Source organism: Cygnus olor, chromosome 1 (assembly GCF_009769625.2).
Source record: "Cygnus olor isolate bCygOlo1 chromosome 1, bCygOlo1.pri.v2, whole genome shotgun sequence".
In the NCBI taxonomy this organism is placed as follows: domain Eukaryota; kingdom Metazoa; phylum Chordata; class Aves; order Anseriformes; family Anatidae; genus Cygnus; species Cygnus olor.
In genome coordinates this window covers 209410050-209427197 of record NC_049169.1, presented here as the reverse complement: position 1 = coordinate 209427197, position 17148 = coordinate 209410050, and the positions used below count along the sequence as shown (strand labels likewise).

At 52.0% G+C, this 17148-nt stretch overlaps 1 protein-coding gene across 4 annotated transcripts in view; it reads left to right on the top strand.

The window, feature by feature from the left end:
• Positions 1–17148, top strand: part of DCHS1 (dachsous cadherin-related 1) — an 84464-nt gene that overhangs the window by 29592 nt on the left and 37724 nt on the right. For all 4 annotated transcript variants that reach the window (XM_040544694.1, XM_040544695.1, XM_040544693.1 and 1 more), the window contains one exon: positions 3726–5534. In XM_040544694.1, coding sequence (XP_040400628.1) covers positions 3783–5534 — 1752 coding nt within the window. In that variant the 5' untranslated portion in view covers positions 3726–3782. The remainder of the gene's footprint in view (positions 1–3725; positions 5535–17148) is intronic.

The following is a 17148-nucleotide window of genomic DNA, read 5'->3' as shown; positions in this document are numbered from 1 at the left end:
GTGACAGAGAACCCTGGCAGCCTGGGAGTGCCAGTGACCAGGGAACCCACTGGACAGCAAGCAGCCAAGGACATGGGCCACCTCTGCCGTGGGCATATACTATGGCAGGGGCCCAGCCTGTGCTCAGATGCTTGTGGGCCAAGACTGTGGGAACTGGCTATCGCGTGAGGAACTTTTATTAGAGATGCTTCCTTTGTGGGGGAGTGTTTTCAGAGACAGGACAGGCTGAAGGGAGCCCTGGCGTGGCACAGAAATGGGATACACCAGGGATGAAGTGGAGCTTGATTGCATCCTCATGAGACTCATCATTACTTGGGTCTGATATTAGAGGGAAATAAAGCTGTGTGGCAGGGCAGGGAGCGAGCAATAGGGAATGGGATTGAAATGCTGGTGCAGGAGGGCCAGGTGGGAGGAGATGGGATGGCCAGGAGGCATCTTAACTGTAGGTCATGGTAGACAATAGAGGTTGAAAGTGAGTTGTTAGCCTTGGGCTGCGCTGCAAGTGAGGCTGGACTGTGTCTATCTCTGAAGGCAGAGAATCTGAAAGTCTTCAGAGAGACCTGTGTGAATGTAGAAGAGAAGAACATGTTCCAGGAAAGCGGAGTGGTACTCAGCAAAGATTAAACAGGCTTCTGCATCCTTCCTGATCTGGACTGGAGTCTCAAAAACATCATTATATGAGTCATGGCCTCTCATGTGAGGCTTTGGGTATGGCATCAGCAGCATCTGCAGCTTTGATGGAGCTTTTGCACAGCAAGCGCTCTGACATCTGTTTGTGGCATGCACAGTGGGCGCATTTCTAGCTTCTCTGCTGGGGCCAGTGTAGGCCTGCTTTCCCATCCTCATGGCTGACATGAGATCTGATGCCACTGGTAGGCAGAAAGGGATGTATGCATTGGCCCTTCTGTAATTCCTTATCTTTTTTTTTTTCTAAATGTGACATCTCATAAGCCTAGGCTTGGCTCTCCTGGTGCCCTGGCATATCAGCCCTAGGCCTGGGGATGCCTCTGTATACTGCAGCACCCCTCCTGTCAGCCTCCTTACTTGGCTCTGGACCCCAGTCTCCTCCTTGGACAGATTGTGATGCTAACAGTTTTTTTCAGAGGCTTCTGCTGCCAATTGTTACTAGGGAACTCAGTGCCCAGTGGTGGGAGGGACAGAGAGGGAGCAGGGCAGTCTGGCTCACATTACACAGGCTGGGCCTGGACCAGTTGAGCCAGCCCCTAGCACTGAGCTATCTGCTAATTGGAAGCAGCTGTTTGGATTTGGTGACTCTGCATGCACTGAGGTCACTGCCGTCTGTCTTCCTTGCCGACCCAAGCCTGCAAACTTCATAGGAACAGAGGGCTGTTAGTACCATGGACTCGTGCAATCTGGCAACCTGCAGTTTCGTCTTTTGCCTAAGAGGTAGCTAGGCTCTGAACCTACCCATATGCATCCAGGGAGGATAGAAAGGGAGAAGTTCACACAGACTTTCATCACCCCAAGAATGCTTGTTCCTCACCCCAAGAACCCTAGTCTCTGTTCCTCGGCTGTCCCAGTGCTCTCAACTGCTCTTTGCACTCCCCAGATTGACTTACCAGTTTCCCTGCCTCCATGCAAGCAGCCCACAAAGCCTCACTGCACTCCCTTCTGCTTCCCAGGAGTCATATTAATAATCAAACCTTTTTTTTTTTTTTTTTTTGGTTCCCATATCTGTGCCCTGATCTGTGCTGGGCACTATCCAAGACCTTTCAGCTTACTCCTGTCCTCAGCCACAGAGATCGCCTCATTGCCTCTCTCTGTATGTCTGTCTACTAGTTTTTCTACCCTTCTTTTCCTTAAGTTTTCATCTACTCACCTGCCAAGGCTTTGAGCCCTCTGCCTTGAACCTTCCCACGACCTGGGCAACTGGGTCACAGTTAGGATGATGCAGTTTCATCACAGAAGCAAACTTGGGCCCCATTCCTCCAGTTCTGGATGTGTTTAGTTACCCCTTCGGCTGTAGAAATTTAATTAATTCCAATAGAAAGAGATGAACCTGTCCAGGACCACTGAATTGGTGCAGGTCACCAGCTAGCAGCCCACAAGTACATGTAACTTTTTTTTACTTCTGCTCCTGAAGGATAATGAGGATTCATGTTTGCTAGGTGCAAGAACAGTGCATGGCTTTACTTGCCATGGATGATGTCAGGCACCAGGTGTATACATAGGTTTCTAGTTCGTATAGCCCATTGAAGTAAACAGATACTTCTTTATATGAAGAAAACACTTTTTAAAAATTTTATTTCTGTCACTAACCCAAGATTTCCACAGGAAAAATCAGCCTAAACTGATGTCCTGAGGTGGAAAAGAAGACCAAACAATAACCATACTACATCCCCTGGAAAGGGTTAACACTGCTGTAGGGTTCTGTAGACCAAGGGCTGCCATTCTTAGTCCCTAAACTAAGGCAGTATCAGCCACCTCCGTCCCCAAGACAGGGAGGTTCCTGCCGTCCTATGTCTGACATGAGCGGCTCCTGAGTGTGGTTATGGGACCAGCAGCAAATGCTTTCAAGAGAGTCCAAGTGTGAGCTCATGCTGCCGCCATCCCTGCAGACCACTAAGCCTCGTTTACCGGGGGCTAAAAGCAGCACTGGGGCTGGTGTTCTTCACAAGCTCCTTGACTGCTGAGTTGCTTTGGCTACTCGCAGGGAGGGTGGGCAGAGCCCTTGGGGGCTGACTGCCTTTGGGCACCGGGAGTGTGTCCAGCGTGTCCAGTAGTGGTGTTGCTGCAGGGAGCTGCTCCTCCCTGCTCGTCCCTCCCCCACTGCTGCAGTGAAATGAAGCTACAGCAGGGGGAAATGGAGTGAAGGAGCCAGAATGAGCAAGGAGCAGTGAGAAGGAGACAAAGGAGGAGAGTGAGCAGGGGAGGGTGTGGGACGGGGAAGGAGCCAGAGCAGCTGGCAGTTCAGAGGGAGTTGCTGCGTTCCTACTGTACCACCACCACCCGCCATGGTACCAGCTTGGGGCATCCACAGATCTCTGTGCCAGGCCAAACAATGGGCCCTGTCTGCCCTAGGAGGACAGGATTTTATCCTGGGCATTCCCAGCTGTGGGTATGTCCTTTGCAAAAGAGCCATTCTGATTTATTGTTCACTGGATGTAAGCCCACTCCAGTTCTGCTGCTCCCTTCTAGGGACACCCGATTTGCACTTCACATTTTTTTGAGCCTAAATCCCTGTTGTCCTGAAAAGCATGCTACTGGAGAGGGGGGATTCAGCAGGGTCACTTGTTGGGCTCTCTCCCAGTTTAAGATTGTATTTTTCAGTATAGAGAGGTGCTAGGCTGCTGCTTGTCCAAAAACCTCTGTGGTCTTGCAGACAGCCTTTCTCAGCCTCACAGGAAACATTCAGCTGTTAAAGGCACAGGAACCCTCTGCTGTAGGGCAGCTGGCTCCAGTGTTGCCAGGAGAGCTGGTGGTTGGGAAGAATGCTTGGCTGTGTAGAAAATAGCTTATGTGATAGGGTACCAGCTAGTAACCTCAGCAAGAGGTCAGGTGTGCTCTGCTTATCTGACTTAAGGTGCTATCCTAGGCCTTCATTCTGGGCACCCTCTGCTCTAACACTTTTTTATCTCATGAGGGATAAGTGATAGAGAGCAATCAGGCAGGAGATACCTGGTAGGCTTTCCCTCCTCATGTTTTTCTTTTGTCCTTCCTTTGCTGCTCCCTCTTAACCAACCTCTGGTCTGCATTCCTTGCAGGATTAAAGCATACTGCAAAGAAGATCGAGCAACCTTCTGCTCTGCAAGTCCCTAGTAATGGAGCATATGAAGGGGTCAGCCATGCTTCTGCTGGAGCTGCTAATCCTTGGGGGCCTGAGAGCAGGGAAGGGCTCTGCCGTCCTGGGTACCCTGGATCTACAAATAGATGAGGAGCAGCCAGCTGGCACCATCATTGGGGACATCAGTGCTGGCCTGCCACCCGGTACCAGTGCCTACATGTATTTTATATCAGCACAGGAGGGCAGTGGTGTTGCCACTGACTTGGGAATAGATGAGAACACGGGTATCATCAAAACAGCCCGTGTCCTGGACCGAGAGACCCGGGACCGTTACAGCTTCATTGCTGTTACTCCAGAGGGCATCACAGTAGAAGTGAATATCCAAGTTAATGACATCAATGATCATGCTCCAGCCTTTCCCAAGCAACACAGCACCTTCCAGATTCCAGAGCACACACCCATTGGCAGCAGATTTTCCTTGGACCCAGCCTTTGATGCTGACAGTGGCCTGCTGAATACCCAAGGCTATGTGATTAAGGGTGACAATGTGGGGCAGGCCTTCCGCTTGGAAACACGGCGAGGACCCAATGGGGTCTTGTATTTGGATCTGGTGGTCAGCAATGTCTTAGATCGGGAGAACCAATCATCATACTCCTTGCTTTTGGAAGCCTATGATGGTGGCTCTCCTCCCAGGAGCACCCAGATGATGCTGGATATATCTATCCAGGACATCAATGACAATGCTCCTACCTTCAACCAGAGCCGCTATCATACTCTTATATCAGAGAATTTGAAGCCTGGCAGCAGCATCCTTCAGGTCTTTGCCTCTGACGCAGATGAAGGAGAAAATGGGGATGTGGTTTATGAGATCAACCGTCGACAGAGTGATCCTGACCAGTACTTCACCATTGACTCCCGAACTGGAGTCATCAAGCTCAACAAGGGTCTGGACTATGAAGTCAGGAAGGTACATGAGCTGGTGGTACAGGCACGGGATAAGGCTGTCCATCCTGAGGTCACTACAGCTTTTGTCACTATTCATGTGCGTGACTACAATGACAACCAGCCCACCATGACTATCATCTTTCTGAGTGAAGATGGCTCCCCTCAGATCTCTGAGGGAGCCCAGCCCGGACAGTATGTGGCCCGCATCTCTGTTTCTGACCCAGATTATGGTGAATACTCCAATGTCAATGTCACACTGGAGGGAGGGGATGGTAAGTTTGCCCTCACTACCAAGGACAACATCATCTACCTTATCTGTGTGGACCAGCTTCTGGATCGTGAAGAAAGAGACTCCTATGATTTGCGGGTGACAGCTACTGATTCAGGAACACCTCCACTCCGGGCAGAATCAACCTTTGTGCTGCAGGTGGTGGATATCAATGACAACCCTCCACTCTTTGACCAACAGGAGTACAAACAGAGCATTCCTGAGGTTGTGTACCCAGGCAGCTTTGTCCTGCAAGTGACAGCTCGAGACAAAGACCAGGGTCCCAATGGGGAGGTGCGGTACAGTATCATGCATGGCCATGACACCCACTCCAGCTGGTTTGCCATTGATCCTGCTACAGGTATCATCACTACTGCTGCTCCACTGGATTATGAGAAGGATCCTCAACCTCAGTTGACAGTGCTGGCCACGGACAGGGGAACTCCTGCCCTCTCTTCCTCAGCCGTGGTGCATGTGGCCCTACAGGATGTCAATGACAATGAGCCAGTGTTCAGGAGTAATTTCTACAATGTGTCCCTAAAGGAGAACACCCCCGTTGGGACCTGCTTCTTACAGGTAGGTACAACTTTCAGGAGTTGATTTTGAGGAGGGCACAGCCAAGGCTATGAGAGGTTTGGGATGGGAGACCTGTCACTGAAGGATGTTTAGTGCAGTTTTCATGGCTTAGATAGGTCCTGATGGCAGCAGGAATGCTAGAACAGAGAAATCCCTACTCAGTGCGAGTGGGAAATGGGGCAGAACAGCGTTACACCCTTTCTGCATGCAAGTACTGAGTGATATCGCTGATATTGTGGGCAAATCTCAAGGAATTCCTTTGTGCAAAGCACTTCATTGGCATCAGCTAACATTGTGCCCCACTGTACAAGGCGTTGCTGGCACAAGGGTGGAGCAGCCTTGCAGGCCAGGATACTAGAAATGGTGCTTAGGAACAAGGGTCAAATCTGTAGGAAGCTGCTAACTTCTCTCTACCCCTGTGAGATGATTAGGTGAAGTTCATCAGTGTTTGAAAGGCTAGTTGTGAATATTAGCATTAATTATGCATGATTGCTATTGTTATATTACCTTGGAAGCAGCATCTTCGGAATTTGAACTGAGATGCACACACTGCATCAGCCTTCGAGCAGTAAGAGGTCTCAGGTGAGGCCTGAAGGGTTCGTGCACCTCTATCAGGTTCTGTGGGTGCATAGCAGTGATGCCATTTGTATGACTCTGAAGGTCTGTGCAGGGCAACACGCTGCCTTGTCCCAGGTGGGTGGGGTGGGGCTAGGGCCAGGGCTGGGGATAGAGATGGGGCAGGGGCCAAGGGTGGGAGTGGGCTCAGGGCCAGGGCAGGGGTGGAGCAGCTCTGGTGAGTGTGGAGGCCCCAGGTGTGCACAGGGACATCTTGGCTGCAGCAGCCCTAGGGGGACGTCCCCTCTCCTCTGTGCCATCCGGCTCAGTGCTGCTTGCTGGGCAGGAAGGTGTTCTGGAAACGCAATTGGTGATGGCAGCTGGGCTCCTGGCCACAAGCATGGGGAGAGGCAGGAGGGAGAGCGGGATCCACAGAGGAGCTGGGGTAGCGCAGAGCCACAGGGATGGCATGAAGAAGCTCTTTGGGTGTGCGGGGCCTGGCCACGGTGAGGACCGGTGCAGCGTGGGGGCCAGCCCGGCTTGCACAGCACAGGGGGAGGCGCTGGCCCGGAGGCCAGCAGCAACTGAGGGTTTGGCCAGATTTCGATGGTCTTGGCTCAGCCCTCATGTTTCGTTTGGAAGCAGTGCGTCTGGGCTGAGTGCAGGTAACTCCCGCGTGGCCCCAGCACAAAGCAAACAGCTCACACATCTGCTGCTGCTTCCTCTGAGCCGGGAAACGTGAGAGGATGGGAAAGGAGGCTGGCCAGGCTGCCGGCTAGGCACCGGGCCGTGGCTGGAGTGGGCCAGGTCGGGGAGCTGGGCAAATCTGGGGTGGGGAGCCTGGGTCTTGAGGCTGTCCTGCCAGTTCAAGCCACCCCTCCCGCAGAAGAGTCTTCCAAGGAGCCATTGGGGTCAACAGTGGCCAGCAGCCGGCACCATGTCCCATGGGGTTGCTCATGTCAGCCCCTGTGTGCCCCCTGCTTGACTCCATCTGTCTGTGACCTCCAAGCATCAGGGCTTGTCCTGCCTCAGGAGGTGAAAGGGTCTGTGGTGAGGTCTGGATTTGGTCCAGACCCATGTAATACTCACAAGAGCCCAGACCATGGGCAGGCACTGCCAGCATGATGTGCAGGACACAGCTGCCAAGGCCAGCACGAGAAAAAGGGTTTGGTTCTCCATTGGACCACCATATTTCTAAGCAAGAAACCCTGGGAGGACCAGGTCTATTTTCAGATGTTGATATCTGCCCTCTGTGGGCAGGACAGAATGATGGGAAAGTGCGGAGTCAAGGTGAGTGACCAGGAGAGACTAGCTGCAGGTCTCCTGCATGCCCGCACATGCCATCCGCTCTTCCAGGTTGGTCTTCGTGTTTGGTGTACGAACAGGGCTGAGCAGAACAGGTTGCTGGCCTGAGCTCCAGAGAAAAAAGGAATCTCATAACTTTGTTTATTACTTTTGTTTATCATGGGCCAGGTCTCACGGTAGCAGACTCTGCATAAGCCCTAACCAAAGGAAACAGCAAACTCACAGTTCAAGTCTCAGACGAGAGAGAAATGCCAGTAGAGAAGGAGCCCAGGGAATCAGTGGACACAGCAACGTCAGGCAAGAGAGCAAGGGATAGTCAATAATTGATTGTCTCTGTTTCTCTGTGGCCATGAGTTGATAGTATAGATGCTTTAGGGCTCATTGGACCACATTCAAGTGCTATAGTTATATGATGCAAAGCACTGTTCTGGTATAAATTCACCCTGCTGGCTTAAATTTGCTTTAAATATTCTGTTGGATTGACTTTGTACCAGCAAGCTGCATGCATGGTCAGATATTGTCTTTCTGGGCCTTTCTAACTTTTCATGCTAAATCAAGTATTGTCTGTCCTCTAGCAGCCACTGTAAAGCACAGAGAGAGCTGTGTAACCCCCATGTTGTGAGTGGTGGCTGATTTGACTGAAATGTGAATGAGATGAGATGGTGGATTATTGATTCTTGCATAGATCCAATATTAATAATTTTGGAGTCAGGGTTTACATATTTCCCTTGCACCCATACACACAATTGTTGGGGAAGAAGAACATCACCAATCAAAAGCTGACCAGCAACACATGCAACGTATATCCATATCTTAAAATTTTGAGGACAGGTCTGATGAGCTTTTAAGTTTGAGTACTGATTTGTGATTCTGTGGGACTGGCTATGCTGCATGCACAGCACTGGGACAGCCTCTGGGGCTGCACCATGGCCTGCATGAAGTGCTCTATGCTAGATCAGGCTGCAGGAACTGTATTACAAAAAGAGAGTCCTGAGGGATAATCCTGATGCATCAGTTATGGTACTGAAGGGGACAGCTGTGAGAGGACACAGCGAGTAGCCACACATTGGGACTGGAGCAGCAGGAGGACTAATACTCACTGACTTTGCTGACAGAGAGAGTGGTGGAAGGACATCGTTACATTCATTCATTTTCTAGGGACAAGGGATTTAGCATTAACCTATTTTCAGACCTTTGCACGACATAGAACAGGCCTCCTCCTGCTCTGAAACAAGAAGACAAGTTTCCCGAGACAAGATCAGGAGATGCCTGTGAGCTCCTTAGGGATCAGCATGAGGAGAGGGAGTGCATCATGCTTCTGGGAGAGCGAGTCTGGGGGTATAGAGGTACTGGGGACATGGGGGAGATGCTGGTACATGGGGAGGTTGTGGGGGAGGTGAGTGCTGTTGTTACCGCCAGAAGAGCTGCATTTGTTCCAAATTCCTGTGAAAGTTATTTCCTTGCGCTGCCAGCAGCCTCCTCCTGGGCTTGGCACAGCAGCCAGCGCCATGATTAATTCAAGTAGCATTTCCCCTGGAGCTGCAGCAGCTTTTCCACTGCAGCCGAGAGGCCCCAGCCCCTTGCGCTCCTCTCCCCCCATACTCTGCTCCTCCCCCAGCCCCCTCCACAGCTCCCTCCTTCCTCTGCGCTGATCTCCAGCCCCCTCACAGCTGCCCCTCTTCCCTCACCTCTGCTTGGCCCCAGCCCCCCTAGAACTCCCCTTCCTCCTATAGTCCTTGCTCACACCCTCCCTCCTCCATGCTGCCCACAGCCCCACACCTGTGCGCACTGATCCCCCAAAGTGCCCGGCACTGCTCCTCCCCTCCCGGAGCCCCAGCCTGCCAGCACACTCCCCCTCCCCTTCCCTCAGTCTCTGCTCCCTCCTGTTCTTCCACACCCCTTGGCTGCTGCCAGCTGCTGTCATCTGCCCCCCAGGGACCCTCGCTGTTTTGCCTCCAGGGCAGATCTCACTGACAGTGCTCTCCCTCATGGGCATGGCCATGGGGCAGGCACCCCAGCCTCTTCCTGCTCCCCATTCCTGCCTGGTGTTCCCCTGCTTGTCCTGCTCCCTACTCTGCTGCCCCAAGCTCCAGTATCACCTGCATGTCTTGCATCGTCATGCCCCATCCTGCTGTGCAGACCCACTCTGTAAGCTCTCGCTAGCTGAGCTTTGTGCAGCCAAAGCTCAGCTCAGCACCCTTCTCTGGAGTCCTTGGCATCAGTGCCCTCCAGCTGGTCACTTCCTACCCTGCACTGCTGCTGCCCCACTCGAGCTCCCTTGAGCACTCTTCCTTTGCAGGGTCGTGACTTCTGCTCTCCCTGCTCAACGCCCAAACTCCTCTGCTCTGCTGAGGTTCCCAGTGCCCTGTAACTCCTTGCTGCTCTAAGAGAGCAGACATCTGGGTGCTTGTGTGTGAGCCTTTCTTCTACTCTTTCTGCTCCTTACTTTGCCCCTGCTCCTGGAGGTACTGGGACTCCCAGAAAGTTTGTACTCACCCTCAGGTTCCTGTAGCCAGTTGCCCAGCCTCACCCTCCGCCACAGTCTTATCACCCTGACAGTGTCTTTGATTAAACTGCTTCCCTTCCTCCTCAAAACCAAGGGCTTTGCCCCATCACTTTCAATTTTTGGATGTCACAATCTGCCATTGTGCTCCATACCTATCTGCATATGGATACAGCAGCCCTGCATCTGCCCATGCCTTGGCTGTGGCTGTGGAGCTGCCAGCCAGAGCCTCACCATGTCCTGTAGCTGCTGGGCTGCAGGAGCCAGCGGTGCAGGCATGCAGTGACTGCAGCTGTGCAGAGGGGTCTCCCTGGACGTGGCACACCCCACAGCCTCAGGGTCTGACCCTCGCCTCAGCCACGCGTGCTGGACAATCACAAGGGCCGAACCCTGACCCCACACACTCCCCTGAGGCCTGAGTATGCAGGAGGCTGAGACGCAACCCGGGAGCCAGAGACAGCTCCTGAAATAGCAGCCGTGGCCGCTCCCTGGCTGCTTTTAGCTGGTCAGCAGCTGTGCCAGGGCTGGGGAGGGCAGGACGCCTGGCACACACTCAGGCAAAGGGAGCCGTGCGTGGGATCGTTGACCACACTGGCGCCAGCCTCCCCTCCTCTCCCACCAAGAGCCGTCACTCTGAGGGGCGGGAGCCCAGAGCCAGATGTTTGCCAAAGCCACAGCGTAACATGTGCGTAGCAGAGATCCAGCCGGGGCAGGGCTCCAGATGAGCTCCCTGCCTGCTGACTGTGCTTGCTGGAGATCAGGAGGATAGCCAGAGAATGGCTGCTGAGAGGCACTCCATCCTGTTCATGCACTGTGGACTGCATAGGGGAGTAGAGGGGTCAGTAGTAAGGCTGGGAGGACAAAGATGGCTGTGTTCAAGGGGCTCTGGTGTTGCCCTCTAGATGGATCTGTGGGAGGGAAAAGCCTTGACTCCAGGTGATGCAGCTGAGGACTCCAGTGTGCGGCTTTGCTTCTCCATCCATCCTTTGCTCTGGAAGAACCTAAGAGCTTTGTGGTGCCTTGGTTCCACTTCCTTGCATCTTGTCTTGCCAGGGTAGTAGGAGGATGGTGAAATAACAAGACCTCAAAGCTTCAATGGCCATGTTTGTCCTGCCAATTCTCCATGCCGTGTGGAGAGGCACACCTTCCCAGCATCTGCCGTCCTTTGCTCAAAGCAGTCATAGCTCCCTGAGATTAGTGCTGTGGTTTCTTTCTCCCTAACCCTGCAACATCTTGCTGCTCTTTTCCATCCACTGCTGCTACTTTGACTGCATTAGTCTCATGGGTACCCTTTTGCCCAGCTGCTCTTGACAAGTGGCTGCAGGGTACACAAGCAAAGTTTTGAACCAAACAGGAAAGAAGAGTCAGGTAGCAGATGCTGCTGCACAGTGGTCCCAGGGCTGTGTGCAGGGCTGATGGAGCAGAGCCACTCTTTCAGAAGGACTAAAGCTGACTGGAGTTCTGGGATGTTCAGAAGGGCCTTTGGCTGCAGATCACAGAATGACAAAGGCTGAGGTTGGAAGGGACCTCTTGTAATCATCTAATCCAATCTCCCTGCTCAAGCAGGGCTACTCAGAGCTGGCTGCCCAAAATCCTGACTCCACAATGCCTATGGGCAACCTGTGACAGTGCTCAGTCACGTGCCCTGTAAAGAAATGCTTCCTGATGTTCAGACAGAACCTCCTGTGCTCCAGCTTGTGTCCACTGCCTCTTGTCCTGGCACCAGGCACCACAGAAAAGAGCCTGGCTCCAACATCTTTGCACCCTCCCTTCAGGTATTTACAGACACTGATGAGATTCCCGAGCTTTCTCTTCTCCGGGCTGAACAGTGCTGGCTCTCTCAACCTCTCCTCATATCAGAGAAGGTGCAGTCCCTTCAGCATCTTTATGTCCACCAGGCCCCCCAGGTCCATTTCTGTCAGGCAGCATTCTACCTGGGGGGCTCCAAGCATGTCCTGGTGCCTGGACTTGTTCCTCCCCAGGGGCAAGACTTTGCACTTCTTGATGAACTCCATGACGTTTCTGTCATCCCATTTCTCCAGCCAGTCCGGGTCCCTCTGGAGGGCAGCACAACCCCCTGGTGCATCCGCCACTCCTCTCAGTTTTGTGCCATCTGCAGACTTGCTGAGGTTACACTCTGCCCCATCACCCAGATCATTAATGAAGATATTAAACAGGACTGGACATGGTATTGACCCCCAGGACTCGTTACTGGCTTCCAACTAGCCTGCTGACTACTGACCCTACTCGCGCCACTGACCACTGCACTCTGTGTCCCATCATTCAGCCTGTTTTCGATCTACCTCACTGTCTGCCCATCCAGCCCATACATCGCCAGCTTGTCTGCAAGGATCGTATGGAGCACAGCGTCAAACGCTTTACTGAAGTTTAGGCAGACTACATCCACTGCATTCCCCTCATCTATCAGGCCAGTCACTTCATCATAGAAGCTTATCAAGTTGGTCAAGCATGAGTTTCCCTTGGTGAATCCATGCTGACTGCTCCTGATGATATTCTTGCCCTTCATGTGCCTAGAAGTGGTTTCCAGGATGAGTGGCTCCAGCACCTTCCCCGGGATCAAGGTGAGGCTGACCGCCTCTAATTTCCCAGGTTCTCCTTGCCCTTCTTGAAAACAGGACTGGCATTTTCTTTCCTCCAGTCTTCAGGCACTTCTCCCAGTTGCCATGATTGATCAAGGATTATTGAGAATGGCCACGCAATAACACTAGCCAGCTCCCTCAGCATTTGTGGGGGTACCCCGTCAGCACCTGGAGACTTTTACGTGTCTGGTGAGCTTAAGTGTTCCCTGACCATATCCTCTTCCACCAAGGGTACATTCTTCTTGCTCCAGATTTCCCCCCTGGTCTCAGGGACCTGGGATTCACGAAGGCCCGTCTTCCTGGTGAAGAGTGAGGCAAAGAAGAGCTTCAGTACCTCAGCCTTTTTCTTGTCCTCTGTCATCAGGTCCCCAACTCATTCAACAACAGGCCCACATTTTCCCTGGCCTTGCTTTTATCACCAAAGTACTCATAGAAGCCCTTCATGTTCTTTTCAACATCCCTGGCCAGATTCAGGTCTACCTGGGCTTTAGCTTTCCTAACCACATCCCTGGCTGCTCAGGCAATACTGCTGTGTTCCTCCCAGGTTACCCATCCTTGCTCCCAGCCTCTGTAGGCCTCCTTTTTATGTTTGAGTTTGGCCAGGAGCTCCTCAATCATCCATGCAGATCCCCTGGCATTTTTGCCTGGCTTCCTGGCTGTTGGAATGGGCTGCTCTTGAGCCTGAAGGAGGTGATCCTTGAATTCTAACCAGCTTTCCTGGGGTCCACTCCTCTCCAGGGCCATATCCCACAGGGCTCTTCTGAGCAGGTCCTTGAAGAGGCCAAAGTCTGTTCTCCTGAAGTCCAGGGTTGTGAACATGCAGTGCACCCTCCTCGTTGCCCTACGGATCTCGAATGCCACCATCTCCTGGTCACTGCAACCAAGGCTGACTTTGATCTTCCCATTCCCAACGTGCCCCTCCTTGGTGCGGATGAGCTCCAGTGGAGCACCTCTCCTCATTGGCTTCTCTATTGCTTGGAGAAGGAAGTTATCACTAACACACTCTAGGAACCTCCTGGATTACTTATGCCCTGCTGGGTTGTCCCTCCAGCAGATATTCACAGAATCACAGAATCATCTAGGTTGGAAGAGACCTCCAAGATCACCGAGTCCAACCTCTCACCTAACACTAACTCCGCTAAACCTCCTCCACTAAACCATATCACTAAGCTCTACATCTAAACGTCTTTTAAAGACCTCCAGGAATGGTGACTCAACCACCTCCCTGGGCAGCCCATTCCAATGCCTAACAGCCCTTTCGGTAAAGTTTTTCCTAATATCCAACCTAAACCTCCCCTGGCGCAACTTTAGCCCATTCCCCCTCGTCCTATCACCGGACACGTGGGAGAATAGATCAACCTCCACCTCGCTACAGCCTCCTTTAAGGTACCTATAGAGAGCGATAAGGTCGCCCCTGAGCCTCCTCTTCTCCAGGCTGAACAACCCCAGCTCCCTCAGCCGCTCCTCGTAAGACTTGTTCTCCAGACCCCTCACCAGCTTCGCTGCCGTTCTCTGGACTCGCCTGAGCACCTCGATATCCGTCTTGTAGCGAGGGGCCCAAAACTGAACACGGTACTCAAGGTGCGGCCTCACCAGAGCTGAATACAGAGGGACAATCACTTCCCTAGTCCTGCTGGCCACATTATTTCTGATACAAGCCAGGATGTCATTGGCCTTCTTGGCCACCTGAGCACACTGCTGGCTCATATTCAGCCGACTATCAACCAGTATTCCCAGGTCCTTCTCTGCCAGGCAGCTTTCCAACCACTCATCTCCCAGCCTGTAGCGCTGCTTGGGGTTGTTGCGCCCCAGGTGCAGGACCTGGCACTTGGCCTTGTTGAACTTCACACAGTTGCCCTCAGCCCATCAGTCCAGCCTATCCAGATCATCCTGCAGAGCCTTCCTACCCTCGAGCAGATCGACACATGCACCTAACTTGGTGTTGTAAGTTAGGTGGTTGAAGTCCCCCATGAGGGTCCTGCCCCTCCTATCTGTCTACAGAGATCTCATCTGCTTGTTCTTCCTGGTCAAGTGGCCTGTAGCAGACACCCACTATAGCATCACTTTTCCAGTCCCTCCCTTTAATGTTAACCCATAAATTCTCATCTGGCTCTTCATCCATCTCCAGGCAAAGCTCCATGCACTCTATCTGCTCTCCCATACAGAGAGCAATGACCCCTCCCCATCTTCCCAACCTGTCCTTCCTAAAGAGCCTGTATCCCTCCATTACAACACTTCAGTCACGGGAGCCATCCCAGCATGTCTCCATGATCCCAACATAGTAATAGCCCTGCAATTGTACACACACATCTAACTCATCATGTTGGTTTTTTGTGCCCATACTGTGTGCATTAGTGTACAGGCACTTAAGAGAAGCATCCCAGCATAGAAATAGTTTGGGAGATTTCTCCATAATGGTGCCTTGTAGGCACTTCCCTGCCTCCATGCAAGTGCTGGACATGACCCTGGTTAAGCCCCATTTTGCTGATTTTGTGATCCATTCCTGTAGATCTATTTCTCATTACTGCTACTACCTCGGAGTCTGATTGTGCTCTTTTAAGACTAAGAGGTGGCAGTTCTCAGAAACTCTATCTTTGTTGGTACTGGTGAGTGGACTAGACAACCCACCTCCGCCCTGGACAAAACAGCCACATGCTCAGAGAGAGTTTTCCAACTTGCAGCTCTCCTGTTCTAGCCTGTAGAATACCATTCTCTAAAGAGAAATCCTTTGCCATGAGGAGCTAATGAATGCATCCTGCTATTGTGTATGGGAAATGTTTCTGTCAGCAATCAGCTCCTTGCTCTTGAAGATAGAGGGAGATTTGAGACCCATCCTGCTGTGGTCCAGAATGAAGCCAGGGCTTCTGAGCAATGCAGTGCCAGTGCTCCCACTTGTCTTTGGGTTTTGTTAAGATGTGCTTGGCTGCAACATGGTATTTCTCTGTAACCTGTTGTAGTTGTGTGCGGCAGACATAGCATTATTTCTGCTACACTCCCTCCATGCCTTGTTCTCTCATTCTGCCTACAGCATGCTACTGGAACAACCCAGCCTTCACCCAGCCTTCTCTCAGCCCAGGGTGCACCAGTGTCCCCCCCCTGCACACTGTGCTAGCCATGGCCAGGTCTAGTCTGCAACAGGCTAATACACCTCTCCCATGTCCTACAGCATACCCCATCCTTATCTGCCTCTTGTGCCCCATACTGTTCCACTATATCCTAGGCCCCATACAGATGCTCCCAAGGATGCTATCATTGGCACCTTTCTGTTGTCATCCACAGTGATACCTCCATCACCTCGCTGTATTGCCATCTTCCTCCACCACCCCTTATCCACGGTACCTCCCCAGCCATCCAGTGCTGCCTCACAGTTCTGTGAGGGATGTACAGATCCAGCACCGGCTTGGGGCACTCCTGGCCTCTTTTCATGTCTGCCACCCACCTTGCAGGGCAGCCAGCAAGACAGCGCAGCATGGTCCCAAACTGTCAGGGTATGCTGGCAGCACCCTGTTTCAGGGCCAGCCAGAGCTGATTGCTTTCCAGCAGTGCAGAGTTCAAGAAAAATGCACTCTGCTCTGGAATTCCTTACTTCTGGGTACTGTGATATCAAACTGTGTAAATTAAAAAAGTAAATACCCACATTCACAGAGAAAAATCCACCACACGCTTTAAACACAAAGACATCAGTGCTAATCCAATAAGTCTGAGTTGAGGCTGGTACAGTGTGCCAAGGAGGTGGCAGTACCTGAGGGAAATCTCTGGATCATAGACCCTGGCTCTCACAGAGAACTTTGATTTCCCAGGCCAACAAGGGGTGACACACAATTGGACCTGCTGTTCACTAACAAGGAAGAACTGCCTGAGGATGTGGTAATCAGTGGTAGCCTTGGCTCAGGCGACCATGAAATAGTCATCTTCAGGATCCTAAAGGGAGTGAGGAAGGAGAGTAGTACAGACCAAGGACTTCAAGCAAGACCTCAGCTTCTACAGGGACGTGTTAGGTGGAAGGGTTCTCATGGGAAGCAGGTCTGAAGACCAAAGGAGCTCAGGAAAGCTGGTAAGCCTTTAGGAAATCATCTTCCAAGCACAAGAACAGTCCATCCCAGCACTCAGGAAAACAAGGATACATATCGGGAGACTGCTTTGGCTAAGCAGAAACCTTTGGGCTAAGCTGCAAAAAGGCAGCGTATGGAAGGTAGACACAGAAGCAAGCTACAAAAGAAGAGTTTATAAACATTGCCTGGGCGTATAGGGGTCATATCAAGAAAGCTAAACTTCAGGTGAGACTTGTGAGGAAAATTGAGGGTAGTAAGAATAGCTTCTACCACTATATTGGTAGCAGGAGGCTAAATAAGGACTTACTGCTGAATGGGGTGGGTGATTTAGGGACAGCAGACTGAGACACTCAATGCCTCCTTTATCTTGGTCTTCACCAACAAGCCCTCTCAGGCCCTTCATGCTTATTGAAAGGGTTTGGAGAGCTTCTTGACAGGGTTTAGGATTGAGTCAGTATTTCTTCAGTGACCTTGACCCGTATGAATCCATGGGACCCAACAGGCTGCATCAAAGGGTGCTGACAGAAATGGACTTGCAGAACTGCTCTTTCAAATGTGGTGGAGACCAAGGGAGATCCCTGACAACTGGAGGAAAAGCA